The following is a 21831-nucleotide window of genomic DNA, read 5'->3' as shown; positions in this document are numbered from 1 at the left end:
GTACAGTATTGTAATTTTCAGGAATTATACAAATAATCCAGTTGAACAGTACAAACACAGCATTAACTTAACACTTGATGTGTCTTCCAATTCTGGTACAATAAGTGAAACTAGCTGTATCTTTAAACATTGCCATTAAAACAATATATTAAAAATATTTGCAGAACCATAAAGTTAATATCTAATGGTGCTGAACAATAAGGCAAAGTAAGGTTATGTCAAAGTGTTTGAATAGAACAACCTATTCAGGGATTTATCAAGTAGCATAGTTACTTCTTAAATTGAAGTTTCATAGACCACCACAAGTAACACTGTCTCACCAGACAATAGCAGAACAATCTAGAGGCATCTGATTGTATTAGTAGGTGTGTGACAAGCATCATCTGAGTTTTAGACTGTGTCACTTGATTCTAAGCTAATCTGTACTCTTTTGTTGTGTTGCTTTAAAAGTGCTGAAGTTTTATTTCCAAAACAATCCCTATAGAGGCAGAACCTGAAGTGGGCAACCTAGTGGTTTCAGACATTACCTCAAACAGCTTCAGCCTCTCTTGGACGGGAAAGGACGAGGCATTTAAAAGCTTTGTTATAGAACTTATAGATTCTGACAGGTTCACGGAGCCACTGAAGTACACGGTACCAGGCAACATGCAAACCACCGAGCTCTCCAATCTCATAGCTGCCACTAATTATGTGATTTATTTCTATGGTATTGTCAATGGTCGACGCACAAACCCTGCAACTACTGTGGTATTGACAGGTATTGGTACTTTATCATAAAATCCTTTTTTGCTCTGGATTTTCATTTAACAATATAACGTGAAAGTTTCCACAGCATTTGGCACTCTTAGTTACCGTCTTTCTTTCCCGTTTACTAACAGATTTTTTAAGTGACCATTAATGTAACAAACAAAAAAAATCAATCCTATCGGATGCTCTAACACACGCCATTTATAGCTTGCCCTTTTGAATGTTTGCGATCATTTGTGGCTTGCTATAATGGCGCAGAATTTGCTGGAGTGGGGCAGTTAGACTTTCTCCCTCCGGCTTCAGCTTGAAAAACATTTGCGGCGCAAATTGCTTGCAGTGCGAGCTGATAATGTTGCACCGAGGTCAGCGGGACATCTGGGACCCGAGTGAACAATGGGACCAACGGTCCATCTCCTTAACCAATGAGAATTAACGTTTGAGAAAGTAACAGGAATGAAGGAGAAGGACATAGGGTGAACTAGAGTCAAATCAGGGTACAGAAAAAGAAATAAAGAGAGGGGAAGATACATTGGATTAAGAGACAGAAAGGAAAAGAAAGAAAAACTTGAAGCTCCACAGTTTCAATTGTTTCCTTTCTGGGCCGGAGAGGTTGAGAGGCATTGCAGGAACATCGACCTCCTCATTAAAAGGGGCCTTTCTGCGATGAGGTTAATTTGTAATTAATACGCAAATGCAGCAATTTCACGGGAGGTTAAGTGCGAGATGCCATTTTTGTGAGGCTAACAGCGGTGCAGCGCAAATCGTTCAGCAATTTGTGGTGATTTGCAACTTACAGGGGGTATCTCTTCCTCGCCACAAATTGCTAGATAATTTACACATTAATAACGATGAGCCCATTAAACTCGCTATTATTTTCCCAGCAAATTCTGGCCTGTTATCTTCAGTTTTGCATAAAACATCCACCAGGCTTTTATGGTTAAGAGGTTTATTGTATTAATCACGCCGTAGCATGTTCTGCATAATGTGCACAATTTGCATCAGCGGCTGTAGTTTTTTAATATGGGGCACATATCACTAATAGTGTGTCCAGATAATTGCTTCAATACCTGTGCAAAATCAGGCATGCTTTCTCTCAATTAAAGTACGGTGGAGCTTCTGCATATGTTATAGTCTCCTTGTTACCTAAGGAATCATACAAAATAGCCTTTCCTATGTTCTTGCTGATCGAGGCTTTTTATATGGGGCCCATCAGTCAGTACCTCTAGGAAGGAAGGTCACTGGATTTGATATGGAAACCATTCCAGCTTCAACTTTGCACCTGGCCCTCTGAAGGTCTGCGATATAAATGTAGGCTATCAGCTGAGTTTTGAAAGCTTCTGGCTGCTGTACTGCTAAGCAAAGGAAGATTTTTTTGCTTCCAGCTAGGAACAATAACTGTAAGCAGATGAAATACCAGGGTGACTAACTCTGCCCAGCTGCCGTGACCAGTGCTATAGTCACACAGCTACGTCAGTGCAAATCTCACAGGATAACAGAAGAAGTTATCCAAGCAGTGTGGAAACAAATTGTTACAGACATGGGTTAAAAGTAACTACTTAAGCATTTAAAAAAAGACTTTATTTACTAAGAAATCTAAATCACAATGATTAGTCACTCAAAGGCACATTTGTTCCATGTTATAATTATTTTGTCTTTAAAAACTTACAATTGATCATTTTTCTTTTAAATACATTTCAGTCGATAATTAAATTTGCAACAGTATTTCATGAGATTGAATAATTTAATGATGTTGGCATTGTGTAGTTAAAAAATCGGAACTCCAAATTTGCTCAAATGAAGCATCCATTTGCTATCTAACTCGGAAAAGTGATGATTAGAACGTCATTCAATGCTAATGCCAATCATACCTGGCAGTACCAAATGTAGCTCCATTTAAATTTTGTCTTCCTACAGTTATTTGCGGTAATAATGGTTTTGTTTCAATGGCAGACATTTAGTGAGCTTTGCTTGCAGAAACGGAGCTCGGATACTGCATCCAGTGTGCTCCAGTTTCTATATACAGAAATGTATTTCTGTTTGCTCTAAAGTTCCCACGACAGTGATAAGCAGCATGGCTTTTTTTTTAAAGTGTGGTGCATATTGCTGAAGGCAATAAAATGTAATTACCTGAACAAGAATTACTGTCATGGAAAGTGATGAGGGAGATCTCTGCTTTCATTATTGAGGCCACATGAACAAAATACATGTTTTTAATTGAATCTTACAATTCTTTCTTGGTACAAGTGCAGCCAATCCAAATCTAATGTGTACAGAGGGGGAAAAAAAGAAAGACTGCAAATGCCAAAAATCAGAAGGTGGGGGGGGGGGGGGGAGCACGCAAACAGTGCAGGGAAGTGGTTTAGTCTCTGAGGTAAAAAGTCGGATAGCCAGATGTTGAAGGATAGAGTACTAGAGCCGAGTATTACTTGCTTACAAGCCTTTGTGCACACCCCCCCCCCTCCCCAAATACGCTTGCAACCCTTCCCCAGCCTGCTCCCAAATACATGAGAGCAAGAGAGTCTCCATTTAATTCCCACTATCTGCATACAATCACCACTCAATTGCTATGCACCGCTTAAGTACAATTAACATCTGAAAGAGAAAGATGGTTTCGCATTTTGAGCGCAACTCTCCATCAGAATCTGTTGCTGCCTTGGAAGAAAAAGTCAAGCCTGCAGGCAGCAGCATTTTCAAAGCAGCCTCAGGCTGGTCCCTAGTGAGCTCTGCATGGCTTCAAACCCAAGTCACAATAGCTCATTCTATGTTTTAAGATGATTATTCGCTAATGGTATCAGTGGTTAAAGTAGAAATTGTTTTGAGGGTGTGTTCGGACTTTTTGAACAGTAGGGAGTTTGTGGTTTATTTTATTATTTTTAAAAAATCTCCCCCAGTAATGTTGAATAAGCCAACATTGGTTAAAAGAAATCAGCATCAATTGTTAAACACTTAAAAATGTATATGTATCAAATCTCAGAGGAGATTTTGGGCTCTCATAAATAGGAATGTATTTTTGAGTCCTGGATTTCAGAGTAGATTTGGGACTAGTGGAGAGGAGCAATAAACTGGCAGCAGTAGAAAGTATTCAGGAGGTGGAGGTTAAGAATCAAAATATTGTTCCAAACTTTTCTGGCTCATTTTAACTACAGGCAACTCTCGATTATCCGGGTCCCTCGGGGATTGGGCTATTCCGGGTAAACGATTTTTCCGTTAGGGTGAGTCTACATTTTAAAGTTAAAACTTTAATGAATGATTACAATCGTTCGGGCGAGTTTGCGTTTATAAGTTAAAACTTTGTATTGATTCATTAATCAGCTACAAACAGTAACAAAAGATGGATATTATCAGCATGCATGTACAGGTTCTGTGCCTGGAACCCGGTGCCGGCACTGCCCCCGTTCCAGCAGCGGCAGCACACACACCAGCACACCAGCAAAGCAAGAGCAGAGGAAGGTGATTTTTACGGTGTGTGTGAGAGAGAGAATGAGCAAATACAAATGAGCACAATGTTTGGAAGGCGATGTTTCCAACTTATTTGGAGCTGTCTTTTCACTTGTTAGCAATAGAATTTTAAATCCCATTACAACGGTTTCCCGTTGGATCCGTGTACGGATAATCGAGAGTTGCCTGTATTGAATAGTGCTTTGCAGTTGATTAGCTACTAGATGTGTATTATTTAGAAACACAGGAGCCGATAAATTGTCTTCACTGAAAATGACAGATGCACCATTTAAAAACAGTTTGCTGAGCTTCTGTTAAACAGCTAATTCAGTTTTATTGCCTGAGCAATCCAGACATTTTTATATTATGTGGCTCAGGCAGCTGGCAAGTCCACTCACCCTGTACATGCTTACTTGTGTATTTATAGGTTTCTTTTCAATGTAATCGTTTCCTTCTGTTTGCCTTTGTCACAGTCGTTCTGTTTAGCATCTATTAAGATTAAAACATCTCACTGTTAATGGATTACAAATATCATTACAAAGTAGTTTATTTTGTCCACTCCCGTGATAATTGAGGATGATATTGTGGGAGGGCAAGTAACTTTTTAGAAATGCTTAAAACCCATCACTTTTCTAATGGGTATTACTGTCTCCTAATGGTTTACGTGCATGTATTTTGTATAAAAGTTATCACATACTCCATTTTGAACTAATAATTCAGATTTTATCAAGCAGGAACATTTGCTCTGAAGTGGTATTTTGACTCGACAGGTTTGACTAAAATAAACATTTCCATAAATCTTCCTTCTCTTAGAAGAAGCAGCTGAACTTGGCAACCTAGTTGTTTCAGATATTACCTCAGAAGGCTTCACGCTCTCTTGGACAGCAGAAGATGAGGCTTTTGAATATTTTATCATAGACGTTAGAGATTCTGGCAGCTCGCTTGATCCAATACAACAAGCTTTATCAGGCAAAACACGAACTACTGACATCTCAAACCTAGTAGAAGGCACTGAATACCAAATTAATGTTACTGGCGTAATTCAAGGCTGGCACACACAACCTCTTACTGCTGTCACTGCTACAGGTATATCACTTGCAGAAAGCAAAAAAGGCACCCGCTTTCATGGTTTATTTATACAGTACTTGTTGCTAGGATTATTTTCCTTTTTATAATAAAAATCTAACTGTCTCTTGCCATAATACTGCAGCTAACTATTATACTAACCTCTCTGAATACAGCTGGAAAGAGGCTCTTCTCTAGTCGTAGCATGTTTTCTTTATTATTGTTCATATTTACCCCTTTCCTTCCCTTACAAGTCTACCTTTCCCACTTAGAAATTTCTTCAGCCTAGAGAGTTTTGGATAGATTGGACTTCTTTACAATGGTCACATTGATAGGACACCGAGAGCAAATAATATAGACAGTGATAGGACACCACCAAGTCAATCAAACTTGTCAGTGTCAGTTGCGCTCCAGGTATCAGGTCTCAGACCGGTGCCTGCCGAGCCAGCAGCCCCAAGTTCCATTGTCGTTTCCAGGTCACTCTCTGCACAGTGACTAACGAGCTCTCTATTTTGCCTTCCAAATATTGGTTAGCTTTTCAATATCTGCTAACATTAAAAAGATTAAAAATTCAATTTTAAAAGTTCCAAGATTCAGTTTTATATGTGGCTTTGTATCAGACTGCAGTTATACTGCAGGCAGTTTTAATTCCAAGTGGTATGAGGCTACCTTCCGACTTTAATGAGTTCCACAGTCAGATTGCTGCCCCCTTCTCTCAAGTTACAAGGGGAGATTTTTACGGGTCTGCGCTGAAGTACACAGGATCATCTGAACACATCCTACATCAGAAAATCACCGGGTAGGAGCGCCGCTTTACATCTCGGCTTAATGTGAAGACCGAGGAAATCTTGCCCTTCTACGATCTTGATTATCTAATGGGTTAGTTATACCACTGCTTTTACATTGATGCAAAATGGTTTCAGGTGCACATGGGCACAAAAGCAATGGTATCACTGGCCTATTGTATAAGTAAAGCTCGTTCCTTTTTTTCAAAGCAAAGATCAACTTCTACAGCCATCTATCTCACCATGCAAAATTATTATCAAGGAGAGCTGCAAATGTTCCAGGAAAATAAATTTCAAATTCAGTACTGTTTGGCTAGGAAAATCTACATAAGAATTAAGTCATTCTGGTAATGTGATGAAAGTGAATAATTTTACTTTTTGGAACAGTAATTGTACCCATCACATTTATCATTTTCAAGCAGTCGCCTTTCTGCAGTTAACATTGTGCTTGTTTTTAATAGTCGACGAAAGGTTTGATTACTTGCCCACTCTGTAGGTAAAATCAGTTACGTAGTAGTCAACCCATTCCAATTATTAAAATGATCAGTTCATCATCAACTCCACATAGACCATCCCACACTGCTCTGCCTTCTGAAAATCGGGAAGGCCTTGAATCTCTGCAGGGTTCTCCCAATCTCCTGCTGGAAGTTTGGTGGAAGATTCGCGGAACACCAGAGAAACAGTATAAATGGTCATTTTTAGCCATTTCGCTCGGAATTCCACAGATCTCCACAAAACCTGTGAGGACATTCGGGTACTAATCATTTCCTCCTGGGCAAGTTCTAGAGCTCAACCACTGTGCAATTGGTGGATTCGCTGACTTTATTATAGTTCTAAAGTTTGAAGCTCTTGCAGAAAGAACAATGAAAGAATCTGTTACCCAAATGTTTTTATTATATAGTGCAGTTGCTTCAAATGATTTGAAAACTTTGCATCTAACCAAAATCGCATTTAAGTAGACATAGAAACATAGAAAATAGGTGCAGAAGTAGACCATTCGACCCTTCGAGCCTGCACCACTATTCAATATGATCATAGCTGATCATTTTTGTAACTTTAGCACCTCATTCCTGCTTTCTCTCCATACTCCTTGATCCCTTTAGCCGTAAGGGCCACATCTAACTCCCTTTTGAAGATATCTAACGAACTGGCCTCAACAACTTTTTGTGGTAGAGAATTCCACAGGTTCATAATTCCCTGAGTGGAGAAGTTTCTCCTCATCTCGGTCCTAAATGGCTTACCCCTTACCTTTAGATTGTGACCCCTGGTTCTGGACTGCCCCAATATCGGGAACACTCTTCCTGCATCTAACCTGTCCAATCCCGTCAGAATTTTATATGTTTCCATTCTTCTAAATTCCAGTGAATATAAGCCTAGTCGACCCAGTCTTTCTTCATATGTCAGTCCTGCCATCCCGGGAATCAGTCTGGTGAACCTTCGCTGCACTCCCTCAATAGCAAGAATGTCCTTCATCAGATTAGGAGACCAAAACTGTGCACAATATTCAAGGCGTGGCCTCAACAAGGCCCTGTACAACTGCAATAAGACCTCCCTGCTCCTATACTCAAATCCTCTTGCTATGAAGGCCAACATGCCATTTGTCTTCTTCAGTGCCTGCTGTACCTGCATGCCAACTTTCAATGACTGATGTACCATGATACCCAGGTGTCGTTGCGCCTCCCCTTTTCCTAATCTGTCACCATTTGGATAATATTCTGCCTTCATGTTTTTGCCACCAAAGTGGATAACCTCACATTTATCTACATTATACTGCATCTGCCATGCATTTGCCCACTCACCTAACCTGTCCAAGCCACTCTGCTGCCTCTTAGCATCCTCCTCACAGCTCACACTGCCAGCCAGCTTAGTGTCATCTGCAAACTTGGAGATATTACATTCAATTCCTTCGTCTAAATCATTAATGTATATTGTAAATAGCTGGGGTCCCAGCACTGAACCTTGCGATACCCCACTAGTCACTGCCTGCCATTCTGAAAAGGACCCGTTTATTCCTACTCTTTGCTTCCTATCTGCTAACCAGTTCTCTATCCACTTCAATATATCACCCCCAATATTATGTGCTTTAATTTTGCACATTAATCTCTTGTGTGGGACCTTGTCAAAACTTTTTAAAAGTCCAAATATACCACATTCACTGGTTCTCCCTTGTCCATACTACTAGTTACATTCTCAAAAAATTTTAGAAGATTTGTCACGCATGATTTCCCTTTCATAAATTCATGCTGACTTGGACCGATCCTGTCACTGCTTTCCAAATGTGCTGCTATTACATCTTTAATAATTGATTCCAACATTTTCCCCACTACCGATGTCAGGCTAACTGGTCTATAATTCTCTGTTTTCTCTCTCCTTTTTTAAAAAGTGGGGTTACATTAGCTACCCTCCAATCCATAGGAACTGATCCAGAGTCTATAGAATGTTGGAAAATGACCACCAATGCATCCACTATTTCTAGGGCCACTTCCTTAAGTACTCTGGGATGCAGACTATCAGGCCCTGGGGATTTATCGGCCTTCAATCCCATCAATTTCCCGAACACAATTTCCTGCTTTATAAAGATTTCCTTCAGTTCCTCCTTCTCGCTAGCCCCTTGGTCCCCTAGTATTTCCAGAAGGTTATTTGTGTCTTCCTTAGTCAAGACAAAACCAAAGTATTTGTTCAATTGGTCTGATATTTCTTTGTTCCTCATTATAAATTCACCTGATTCTGACTGCAAGTGACCTACATTTGTCTTCACTAATCTTTTTCTCTTCACATATCTATAGAAGCTTTTGCAGTCAGTTTTTATGTTCCCTGCAAGCTTGCACTCATACTCTATTTTCCCCCTCCTAATTAAACCCTTTGTCCTCCTCTGCTGAATTTTAAATTTCTCCCAGTCCTCAGGTTTGCTGCTTTTTCTGGTCAATTTATATGCCTCTTCGTTGGATTTAACATTATCCCAAATTTCCCCTGTTAGACACGGTTGAGCCACCTTCCCCGTTTTATTTTTACACCAGACAGGGATGTACAATTGTTGAAGTTCATCCATGTGATCTTTAAATGTCTGCCATTGCCTATCCACCAACAAACCTTTAAGTATCATTCACCAGTCTATCCTAGCCAAATCACATCTGATTCCATCGAATTTACCCTTCTTTAAGTTCAGGACCCTAGTCTCTAAATTAACTGTGTCACTCTCCATCTTAATGAAGAATTCTACCATATTATGGTCACTCTTCCCCAAGGGGCCTCGCACAACAAGATTGCTAATTAATCCTCTCTCGTTACACAACACCCAATCTAGGAGGGCCAGCTCTCTAGATGGTTCCTCGACATATTGGTCTAGAAAACCATCCCGTATACAGTCCAGGAAATCCTCCTCCACCATATTGCTACCAGTTTGGTTAGCCCAATCTATATGCAGATTAAAGTCACCCATGATAACTGCTGTACCTTTATTGCACGCATCCCTAATTTCCTGTTTGATGATGCCCCAACCTCACTACTACTGTTTGGTGGTCTGTATACAACTCCCACTAGCGTTTTGTGTCCTTTGGTGTTCCGCAGCTCTACCCATAAAGATTCCACATCATCCAAGCTAATGTCCTTCCTTACTATTGCGTTAATTTCCTCTTTAACCAGCAATGCTACCGCACCTCCTATTCCTTTCTGTCTATCCTTCCTGAATATTGAATACCCCTGGATGTTGAGTTCCCAGCCTTGGTCACCCTGGAGCCAATTTTCCGTAATCCCAATTACATCATATCCGTTAACAGCTATCTGCGCAGTTAATTCATCCACAAGGCAAAGTGTGTTACCCATTAAACTAAAACCATATCATGAAAAAATCTAGAAGAATTTTACAATGATCAGACTATGGGGTAGATTTGGATTTTGTGCGATAGTGTGAAATGGGTGCTAGCGAAGCGGAAGCTGATTTTTAGTTTATTAAAACTAATGTACATAAATGGATATTGCTAGGAATTCCGAAGCATTTTTTTCCTGAATCCCTCTGGAATAAACGTGCATTCTAACTCATTTGTCATTGGAATGATTGAGGGGGAGAGGGGGTTGGACACGTTGAAGTTGGGACTTAAAAAAAAAAAATGACATCTAAATAGATTGTGCTTGCATCCAACTTGCCTGTAACTGAATTTCACTACATGTGAGAAGTAGAGAAGCTGCCCTGTGAAATAATCCATGGGCTATCCTCCCTTCATACATCTCTGGCTGTGCAGGGACAATCTGATGTAAGCTGACTGTTCACACTGCTTACTATGATATAAGAACATAAGAACAAGAACATCTGAATTAGGAGCAGGAGTGGGCCATTCGGCCCCTCGAGCCTGCTCCACCATTCAGTAAGATCATGGATGATCTACCTCAACTCCATTTTCCTGCACTGTCCCCATATCCCTTGATTCCCTTAATATTTAAAATTCTGTCGATCTCCATCTTGAATATACTCAAAGACTGAGCCTCCACAGCCCTCTGGGGTAGAGAATTCCAAATATGGGATGATCTTCATCAGCACTTGATTGAGCTGCTTAGCATTATGTTCCATCAATGATAAAAAAACAGATGTTTTAAACTGCTTACCACCAGTGACCAGTTGGTCCATTCAGTATTGGAAGGTTCAGGTTAATCGAGGCATGCTGCTCTAGGGAGATAATGGACAATTAGATCATACATCATAGAATCTTACAGCACAGAAGGAGCCATTTGGCCCATCGTGCCGGTGCTGGCTCTTTGAAAGAGCTGTAAGACATCATGTACGGGAAGGGGAATAGCAGACTTATTAAAATGATTTTTTCTCAAGTTTCTTGTTGGATACTTGCGTCAGATGAAAACAAATAGCATGCAACACTTACTGTCCTTTCATGTTGTACGTTTGCATGTGTTGTTGATTATGATGAGAATACTGTTTGTGGAAATACTTTAAGTTACATAACTTATGTGTACCCCTTAACTACTGTGAATCTGCCAATAACTTAGTAACCACTTTCTGCATGCAACATTCAATGATAACCATTTATGGCAGTTATAATTGAGTGAAATTGCTTAGGGTGTGACAGTTCCTGTTCTCACTTTGTGATTAAGTAGCAGCACAGATTTGTAAATTCACGCTACAGAATATTCCACTGATCTTCAGCTGAACTCAGTTTGCATTTTGTAAATGTGGGTTTAACTTGTCACTGCTGCATACCAGAGTCATGTTGATGTAATTACTCTTGTTCAACACTCGAGCTGAATCTGTCAATGAGAGTGCCTGCATCTGTTAGTTTCAGTGGGATACTTTCCTACTCGTTTACATGTCAAGTCATGCACGATCATAGCCATTTGTTTTATTTTTGTTTCTCGCCCTCGCCTCTCCGAAATGAAGTGACTGATGTTGACATGTGGTCCCATGAGCCCTGGCAGCCCCCTAACATGGCCATTCATCATGTGTGCACCGAAGTGTTGCTGCCTGGCTGACCTTGAGAGGCTCCATATGCAAGACCGATCCCGTCCTTACTTGATGTCCACTTCCACTGGATAGAAATCAACAGTGGGAACGTTAGCTGATTATTTTAATTTCTCTTTTCCTAGTCTAGTAACACTAAGACCAATTGTACTACCCACTTGTGGACCTGGCTGAAATCAGCTAACTCAGGGCCTCGAGGGTCTGTATGTCTCAGTGATACATCATACACTGAGAGCCCAAATACCTTGTTCAAAATGTTCCCTTCTCATCGAGCGGGAAAGGAGTTACTTCCGTAACAATCTCCCTGATCACATCCAACTATTTTTGGGGGGAAATCGTTATCCTTATGTTGAAGGTTAACATGTCTCTATGTTTAGAAATTTAGTACATGGCCATGTTCACATGTGAATCTTTAAAGTGTGAGTGCTGAATAAGGTCATAGGGCTCAATTTTCCCCAAAGTCGTTTTTTGGCGTATTTGAAGAGTTATGCCCATTTCTTTGGGGCCCAACTACGCCAAAAAACAACATCCAAATTTCCCCGTTTGAATTGTTGATTTTGGCGCCGCCTAGCCTGTCCTTTAGTTTTGTGGGGTGGAACCTAAGATCTGCGCCAAAAAGATCATGTTATCAGAGTAACGAGGGACACACTGCGGGCTGAGGCTGGAAAGTGAAACATACAACACATTCTGGCCAGCTCACAGCAACCTGCAAAAGCACCTTGCACGCTGCAGCAGCATTCCAGCATTAAATTATTAAAGTGTTTATGTCAAAAGTCTATTTCTCCCTCCCCCCCCCCCACCCCTCTCCCGCTGCTAGCCCTGGCCGAAAGGCTTCCCTACTCCTAACCCTGGCTGAAAGGCTTCCCTACTCCTAACCCTGGCTGAAAGGCCTCCCCCCACCTCGGCCTCCCCCCACCTCTGCCCCCCCACCCCCCCCCCACCATCCTCTCCCCCTCTCTCTGCTGCTGCTATCCCAGCCATAGAACTGCATTTGTTGCGCTGATTCTCTCTCCTGCACCGATTTTGTTAACTGTCCAGAAGGTTTTTCCAGAGTGGTCAGATATGGCATCCTAAGAAAAATTGGAGTAAATCGAAGCTGGTCAAACTTGCTTAAATGGCATGGGTGGCAGGTTACGCCCCTAATGAGGTAACAAAAATCGTAGCCTAAAAAAATTCTACCTAAGTGAATTACACTAGCGCAGAAATTTTGGGGAAACTTGGAGATTTTAATTTTCTCCAAAAAGAGCGGTGCAGGCCAAAAGAAATGGTGCAGATAATTGGGGGAAATTGAGCCCATTCATTTAAGTCAATAGTTTGTGAAATCATAGCACAATAGAACTGCAGACAAAGCATGAATATGACTGCTGTCATTCACTTTGAACGTTCTTCCTAAAATAATTCCCTGTTTCTCCAGAGGAAAAACCCAAAATGGAAAACCTAGTGGTTTCACACATAAACTCTTACGGATTCAAAATCTCTTGGAACACAACGGATGGGGCCTATGAAAGTTTTGTTATAGTGGTTAGAGATTCTGGCAGGTTGTTGGAGCCAATGGAGCACAGAGTGTCAGGCGATCGTCACTCCATTAACATCACAGGCCTGATCACTGGAATTGCTTATGATATTAATATCTATGGTGTAGCCAGTGGCCAGCGCTCTAAGCCCCTATATACTAAGACGGCAACAGGTATTTTTAATCAACTGAGGTCTCTGTTGCTTGTTTATATATGCCTTCGTTGATGAGGAATTTTGTTATTCTTTCAATATAACACATTAACTCTCTGCGAACTTTATTCAGGCTGAGAACGTCCTCCAACGTTTCACATTAATGGTTGTTTGTGCTGTGTTTTTTTCAGAATTAAACAGTTTAAATAAGTCTTAAGGAAAAGGGTCCATGGACGAAACAGTCGTTTTGGATTATATCAATTACAAAGTAAAATGACATTGAAATTTGATTTAAAATTATTAACATCGTGAAATATCTTCAAAGTTGAATTGTTTAATCTCTTCACTCCCCCAAACTGGCCTTGAAGTGGAAAGAACCTAGATGTCAGTTCACATTGCTAGCACCAATTTCTACTCAAATAATGAAATACAGCATTTTATGAATGAAAAGAATGCAATTCCACAATAAATGAAGTGGTTTATAAAAAAAAAAATCAAAGTGTGAATGGAGTTTTGGGAATCTCAGTCCAGTTGCTAATGGACATGAGCGCACACCATCTATCCCTAATTTAGCACATAAGTGAGGCCTGAGGATAAGTAGTGTGAAAATGGAAAGTGTCACACTTGCACTGTACTAGTGTCTTCTGAGGCTGGGGTTGAGGGCAGAATTGGGGAAGCTCTACTCTGCACTCAAGTATCATACCTGCCTGAAAGTGCTTGAAGCTGACACAGGCCTAAGATAGAAAATATTCAATTCTCCATGAATCCTCATTTGACAAAAACAAAAAAATTACCAATAAGGCCTCCTGTCATCAATAAACCAAACCAACATTCAAATATAATTTCCCAATGAGAAAAACTCTGCAGCATGATGAGGGGAACTATCTGCTTGAACTAAATTAAAGAGCCTGCAGAAAATGCTACATTTCTTTATGCATGGCCTTTTTGAATTGCTTGATCAGTGTTGCAGTCTTCTCCCGAAACACTGCTTTCAATGAGAATGATGACTTTTAACTGTTATCAAATTGTGTCTAACCCTTTCACCAGTCTCCTCAGAATGCATTGGACTTCATCCCCTGTAACAAGGGACTCTCAGGGAAAATGCTGATTGATGTTTCTGTTCAATGTGCTGTGTTTAACTTCTTGTGGTCACTGAAATTTATTGTCTAGTTGTGGACATGCTAATCACTATGTTCTTCCAGCATTCATGTTTGTATTGGAACAATATTAACTGCCTATGATTATATTTAGATATTCCTTTTTAATTCCTTTTGTCCTCAATGACCAAACTATTTCTTTTGTATGTCTGAAACACTACTTTTGACTTGGTATTGCCTGCATACAACAATCCCATGATGATGTTTAATACATGCTTGAACAACATCTAATGAATATCAGTGCCTTTCGTCATTGTTGATTCTCTATTGCTTTGTACGTGTCTCATCTTCCTTTTACACTGTCGCTTGTGTTGATTACCATTTTCAAAAGGTTAACACAATAAGCCCCAGACTCTTTCTGAAGCAAAGTGGACTGAGATCCTTGGTGCTCTACAGGATGAGGTTTGGGTGAAACCAGGAATTAACCCAGACCCATCCACAGCAGTGAGGTGGCATAAAGTGATCAGGAAGTGCTTTTTTTCTTTTAGATAGTTTCTGAATTCCTTGGGGTCACAGCGATACATTTCTGCTGAGTGATCTGATTTACCTTTTAAGTTTATGACAACTTTTTTAAATTCAAGATTGTTAACAAAGCCATTAGATGTTCCGATAAACTTATTCCACAATTTTTGGAAAGTACACTAATATTTCTGTGATTGTCATTCAAATTGGAAATCTGTTTACTTACATTATCAATTGTTCTTACTATCCTGTCATACAACTTTTTTTCTTCTTGAGCAATTAACATGTTAACAAGTAAAGTTATTATTTATATTTGAAAGAAGAAAGAAAAAGCAGGAACTTACATAACTTGTTTCTCCCTCAGAGGCCGAGCCTGAAGTGGACAACCTAGCAGTTTCTGATGTTACCTCAGATGGCTTCACACTTTCTTGGACAGCAGATGACAGTCCCTTTGATTCCTTTAATATTAAAATTAGCGATACCAGAAAGGAATCTGCTTCTCAGGAATACACAGTGTCAGGTGATCTACGAACCACTGACATCAAGGGTCTGCCCGATGGTACTGAGTATGATATTTCCTTAGTTGGCATGACAGAGGGACGGTATTCGCAGCCAATAAGTACCATAGCAACCACAGGTATTACTGTATTTTTGACGGACTCTGCTTCTATTTCCTCATTCACATCTGATTGACCCGTGATTTTTCTCCAGGCTCAAGCGTTTTGTTTTCCAAAGACAAGCACAGAGACTGCATTTTGCCGCCTTATAAACCTCACTTATATATATTTCTACTTCTATTTTTGCCCCTTTTAGGACTCCTGCCACCTGCCACCACCTTTCTTGCTGCAACCAAGAAGGCAGGAAAGAGTGGGCAATGGACTTCTCCAGCGTGTCGTCAACTGGCAGTAGGCATTTTTCTGAAGAGCAGGAGGGTGGGGAAGTTGTGCCAAACTATGTATGGTAGCTGCACAGAACGGGAAGGATAGTTGTCGAGAGTAAAAGTCCCAGTTTTGTCTGAGCTGCAGAAGTGATCAGATTCTGCAGTTCTGATCCTGCAGTGCAGAGGATTGGTTCTGCAGCATTGGTGATGGAACACAATTAAAAATGTACAGTTCTACAGCTTAGTAAATGCCCTGCCCTGCCCTCCCTCACCATGATGCACTTTGCCACTGGAAAGGACTTCATCCAGATCTTGCAGTTGGTTCAGCTTGAGTGAGCGTGAGGTTAGAAAAATGGATTATGTTGCAATTAAAAACTGAAGTCAACTACTTCACATGGCTGTTTGGAACTTCTGCTCATTTGGTTGGTTGGGGCGGGGGGGTGGGGGGAGGGCAGGATAGCAACTTGGGGTTGAATAGAAGAGATGTGTGGGACAAATAAATATTCTGGAGTTTTTTTGTTCTGTGAAATAGCTTGAAGAATCATAGCATAGCTCTCCAGAACTTTCCCTCAACAAAATACATGATTAGAGTAGGTTGCACAATATTTGTGGACTTTGAGTCAAATGGCCTTTTTCTCATGCTATGCTTCCTCCTGTCAGTTGTCATTAATTGATTGAAGCCTTCAAGTCAAGAATTCCTGCATTCAACTACTAAAAGAAAGTCTTGCATTTTGCATTTATTAAAGGACAGTTGTTTTTCTTGTATGGTTTGAGATCAGAATGTTTGAAGATCAGTTGTCACAGTTGATACTGCTGCAGTTATTCTCACTTTGTGCAGGATCTTTCGAACAAACTTGCTCTATGGCTGTGATGTTTTTGTCGATTTGCCATGTTTTTGTCATTCTTTGATGTTGCGCAATGTCTTGGCTTTCAGTGCACGTGTAGGGCTGCCAGCGAAGTATAACAGGACCACCTATACTTTGCACCTCATGGATTCTCCACTTGGGCTTGGCAAAACTGCTTCTGCTTTTCCTTTATAATCATGAACACATTTTCCATCTTGTTTCATTTACAAAAGCTGTTTGTGCAGCTGCTGTGTACATCGCTTTGATTGTGCGTCTATGCCCTGCTCGTCATATTGTGAAACACTGCAAAATGAGACTTATTGTTGAGCCCAGTGATTGAATTGTACTTCTTTGTGAAACAAAGGATCTGGACACCATACATGAGCTACAAAGACATACTAAAGATAATTATTTTAAAGGGCACTGTCTTCATGAAATATATTAGGCAAACATTTTTGTTTGCAGGGTGGGGAAAGCCAGAAGTATCATGCATGGTTTTTGTCACAATACTGACTTATTGAACAGTGCTCCATTTTAACATTCCATATTTGCAAACAAATGGGCAAAAAATGCCAATCACGTTTTCATAGAGATGATAGGCCTCTTTAAGGATTAGGCAAAATGGTTCAAATGCAAGGCTATGAGCCTGTGATACGAATGCATGGTTTCTGCTGTGTGTTATAATAGTCAGTGATATCCACCTATTTGTTGTGGGACCCACATCAACTTTGCACCTACATGCATGATTTTTATTCCCATTTTACTGTTCTACGTTTTGCTTAGTCTTATTCTTGCACGCTATATTTGTGATGGTTCATATTTTATTTCATTCTTAAAGTAGTGCTATGTATATGTTCTGATAAGATCCTGCTGTATGTCTGCTTTATGTCTGCTTTGTAATTCATCCAATAGATTAATATTGGAAATCAGTTCTCTTCTTAACCTGTGTTTGTTTGTGTCTTGCCATGGCTTCCCATACCACCTAGATCTGCCCAGTCCATTTAAAATGAAATTAAAACATGTTTGACTTTCTTTTCCAACTTTCTCCAACAGTGGTAGGAGCTCCTAAAGGTCTACAGTTTGCAGATGTCACCGACACCACAATGACAGTCTGGTGGGACCCTCCCAGAACCTACATCACCAATTTCAAGATCATTTATGTGCCAACTGATGGAGGTAAGCTGTCACATGGCTTGTCGGAACCTTTGTTTCATTCAATGTCAAATATAGAGCAAGTCCACAACTTGCTTTCCATTGGCTTCACAATGTAATGTAGAGGACCTTTCAATAATGATTGGTGGAAAGCCACCAGCAGACAAAAGGGCACGAATTTCTTTGTATTCCACAAGGACCCCACTGATTCTGGCATTTCTCAGTCCACCAGTTTGGGGCACAACCTTCACTTGTCCCTCATAAGGCCAAAAGCATTAGTGGCTGACCCCAGGGACAGCGGCTCCCTAAGCTGGGAGTTCCTATTTACCCAGCTCAGTCCAGATCTACCCAAGAACTGCAGGTCAGTACACTGACTGAAGTGAGGCTTACTGGCCTTCCAAATGGGCCGCACCCTGGGATGGTAGTGTGTGGGGGTGGTGGGGGAGAGGGATCCTTGTGTGGGAAGTGACTAGGATTGCAAAAAAAAGTAAGGTTTTTTTTTAATGTGCAGAAGCCAATGGGGAGATTGCTGGGATCTTAGAAGGATGGGGTTGGGGTAACTTTCCTCCACCTCCTCCTCCCCCCGCACCTCCCCCCCCCCACTTCCAGCCTTACATATTGAGCAGGGACTGAATTTTCCAGTTACAAGGGGAAGACGGGTGCCTGACAGCCCCAAAATAAATGAGTTACCATCCGACTAATCTCAGAAACTCTGGTGGGGTCAGTATTGGAGGGCACCAGTAGATACAACCCTGGCAGTTCTGTTGGGGTCACAACCCCTGGATTTTTTAGGCCAAGACATTTCTAAACATTATTTCTCTGCCTTTTTAATTTTTAATCTCTCTTTAAATCACCACTTGTACAATGCAGAGGCAGACAGCTATAAGGCACATAATCGTAGTGTGAGATAAGCTGGCCCTCCAATCTTTCCTGCCGCCCCCAACAGTGCGCAGAAATTGAAAATTTGCTGAGTGAGAAAATCAATACTGTGAGCTCCTGGCCCAAAACCTTTGCTTACCAACATGTTACAACATTGTGACATCTGGCAGTTTGTAAAGATAAGCACAGAACAATTATTCAATGTCCATTAGCAATTAAAACAGTAATTAAAATCAACATTATTGAACAAAAAGTAATATTTTAAAGACTGAAGGTTAATGAACCTATTTGGAGCAATGAGTAAACTGAGGAATTTTAAATATTTTCTAAACATACTGGTTCATATCCAGTTTGTCAGCAGAAAATGATATGGACTATTTTCATAAAACATTAACTTTGCAATTAACTTTTAGCAAATATTTACCTTTAAACAAATTTACTTTTATTAATCATTTAAATAGCAACTACTGTGAATTAAATATTCTCTTCCCTTATTTATGAAGTATTTATATGGTGTTGTAGATGCTAATATTGTATAATCTTCATTTTAATGGGGCTTACAGTTGCTCCATTTGAATATTTGTGTAGATGAGGCATTATTAAAGCTGTGTTCTTTGGCTCAGACAATATTTTTTAACTGCTTACTTTGCACATCTCTAATAAATTCAATAAGTAATTCAGGGGAAACTTCTTTACTCAGAATGATGAGAATGTGGAACTCACTATCACAGGGATTGGTTGAGGCGAATAGCATAAATGAAGTTAATGGGAAGCTAGACAAGTGCATGAGGAAGAAAGGAAGAGAAGAATGTGATGATGAAGTAAGGTGGAAGAGGATCGTCTGGAGCATAAACACTGGCATGAACCTGTTGGGCCAAATGGCCTGTTACTGTGCTGTAAATTCTGTGTAAGAGGTGCACGTAGCTTTCCTTTTCATTATATTTTCCCATCACATTTCAAGTGTCACACTGCTAAATTATTTGTCATGTTTTGAAGCAAAAGTATCTAGGGCTAGACTTTCCCTAAAGTGCCCCACTGCCGGATTGCCGCCCAAAAAGACCGCTAAGATTCTTCAAATAACGCAGGAAAAAAATTCCATAAAAAAGGGAAAAACTACCTTCCGGCGAGAAAATGGATCTTGCACGTAGATTCTCAGTGGTTTCTCGGACGGTTAAATGCGAAACCCGGCAAAATGGGCGGTTCTTACCAGAATGGACGATAAGTACTCAAAATTTAGACCGAGGCTGCGGTTGGGCCTAAGGAGGGGGGAAAACTCAAAAAATATTTTTTCAATGAAACAACAAAAAATAAATATTTTGAAAACATTCTCAAGACCCTTTTTAACTTAATCGTCGTGAAAGAATGTTAAAATAATTATAAAAAAAACCTTTAACGTACCTTTCTTTGCAGGGTACTCACCTACTGCCCTGTTTCCGGCAGCTTTTCGTGGGCGGTTTTTTCGATCTGATGTATGGGTCCCCGTTGAGGCAGAACTTGGACGGTGGTGGTTTTCTCGGTGGTGCACGCAGACGCTCGTGGGCGGTCTGCTCCCCAGCGGTATTTTGAAAATGTCGGCGGAACTCTTTAAAAAATGAAAAGGAAACTTTCGCCGGGCGGTTTTCCGCCAAAAAAGAGCTGTACCGCCGAGAAAACCACCGAAAATGAAGAGGAAAGTCTAGCCCCCCAAAATTAAACAGTCATTTAGAAAGTCTCTCCAGCAGTTGAAGTTACCTTAATTCACTCAGGCGCCAGAATATCTGCAACTCCTGACTGGCGTTAACAATCAAACTTAAGGAATAGAAGTAAAGCCAGGTTTCTGATCTGCAGCCTCGACAGCAATTAAACTTGATATCACACAGTATTTCACAACAAGTAGACGTTGTGGCTTTAGAAAAACAAAGCTTCACCTTGGTAGCAAGATAAGATATTGTGCATGATATAATGGTCCTATCTATAAAGAACAATGTATTATTCAACTCGCTATGTGATCCACTGGACCTCACACTTCAAAATGTAAAAAAAAAAGGAAAAGGAAGTCAGCCATTTTTTGCTGTTTTTTCTGAATTTAATGATCGAGCATCTTTGTAAAGGCAGGAGCCAGGGAGTTACAAATAACTGTCAACCTCCAGAAACCTCCAGCCACACCCCACATCACAATTAATTGACCTCAGGATGTGCCTCTTTTACATTACATAGGATTACATAGGATATACGGCACAGAAACAGGCCAATCGGCCCAACCAGTCCATGCCGGCGTTTATGCTCCACTCGAGCCTCCTCCCGTCTTTCCTCATCCAAATCTATCAGCATACCCCTTTATGTTTCTCATATGCTTATCTAGCCTCCCCTTAAATGCATCTATACTATTTGCTTCAACCACTCCCTGTGGTAACAAGTTCCATATTCTCAACACTTTCCGGATAAAGACGTTTCTTCTGAATTCCCTATTGGATTTCTTTGTGACTATCTTATATTGATAGCCTCTAGTTATGCTCTTCCCCACAAGTGGAAACATTCTCTCTGTATCCACTCTATCAAAATCTTTCATAATTTTAAAGACCTCTAATAGGTCACCACTCAGGCTTCTTTTTTCAAGAGAAAAGAGACCCAGCCTGTTCATCATTTCCTGATATTTATAACCTCGCATTTCTGGTACCATCATTTAGAGCTTAGGGAGAACCAAAGCAATATTCATAAAGGGACAGGCCAGGTTAAACACAGCTCTGTCTTGGCAGTGAAAGAATCACAACCAATGCCACAGACCCCAACCTGCTCAGGAACAACACCACAGGAAATCAGCTAGAGTTTGCCAAATGTTTCTGATAATCCTACAGTTATATGGATAGACTGGAAAAGTTGTGATTGTTCTCCTTAGAGCAGAGAAGGTCAAGGGGAGATTTAACACAGACACATAGAAAATAAGTGCGGGAGTAGGCCATTCGGCCCTTCGAGCCTGCACCACCATTCAATATGATCATGGCTGATCATGCAACTTCAGTAACCCATTCCAGCTTTCTCTCCATACCCCTTGATCCCTTTAGCCATAAGGGCCACAGCTAACTCCCTTTTGAATATATCTAACGAAACGGCCTCAACAACTTTCTGTGGTAGAGAATTCCACAGGTTCACAATTCTCTGATTGAAGAAGTTTCTCCTCATCTCGGTCCTAAATGGCTTAACACTTATCCTTAGACTGTGACCCCTAGTTCTGGACTTCCCCAACATTGGGAACATTCTTCCTGCATCTAACCTGTCCAATCCCGTCAGAATTTTATATGTTTCTATAAGATCG

The 21831-nt window shown here is 40.6% G+C and overlaps 1 protein-coding gene across 8 annotated transcripts in view; it reads left to right on the top strand.

Moving 5' to 3' along the window:
• LOC139232513 (tenascin-like) overlaps positions 1–21831 on the top strand; it is a 137383-nt gene that overhangs the window by 87671 nt on the left and 27881 nt on the right. For 6 of the 8 annotated variants that reach the window (XM_070862843.1, XM_070862842.1, XM_070862841.1 and 3 more), the window contains 2 exons: positions 15148–15420; positions 17562–17684. In XM_070862843.1, the coding sequence (XP_070718944.1) occupies positions 15148–15420; positions 17562–17684 (396 nt within the window). Of the gene's footprint in view, positions 1–484; positions 758–4998; positions 5272–12913; positions 13187–15147; positions 15421–17561; positions 17685–21831 lie in introns of all 8 variants that reach the window. The other 2 variants (XM_070862845.1, XM_070862844.1) reach the window with 2 other exon arrangements.

Source organism: Pristiophorus japonicus, chromosome 20 (assembly GCF_044704955.1).
Source record: "Pristiophorus japonicus isolate sPriJap1 chromosome 20, sPriJap1.hap1, whole genome shotgun sequence".
NCBI lineage: Eukaryota > Metazoa > Chordata > Chondrichthyes > Pristiophoridae > Pristiophorus > Pristiophorus japonicus.
The sequence above is the reverse complement of the archived record's forward strand: the minus strand, read 5'-3'. Positions and strand labels throughout refer to the sequence as shown.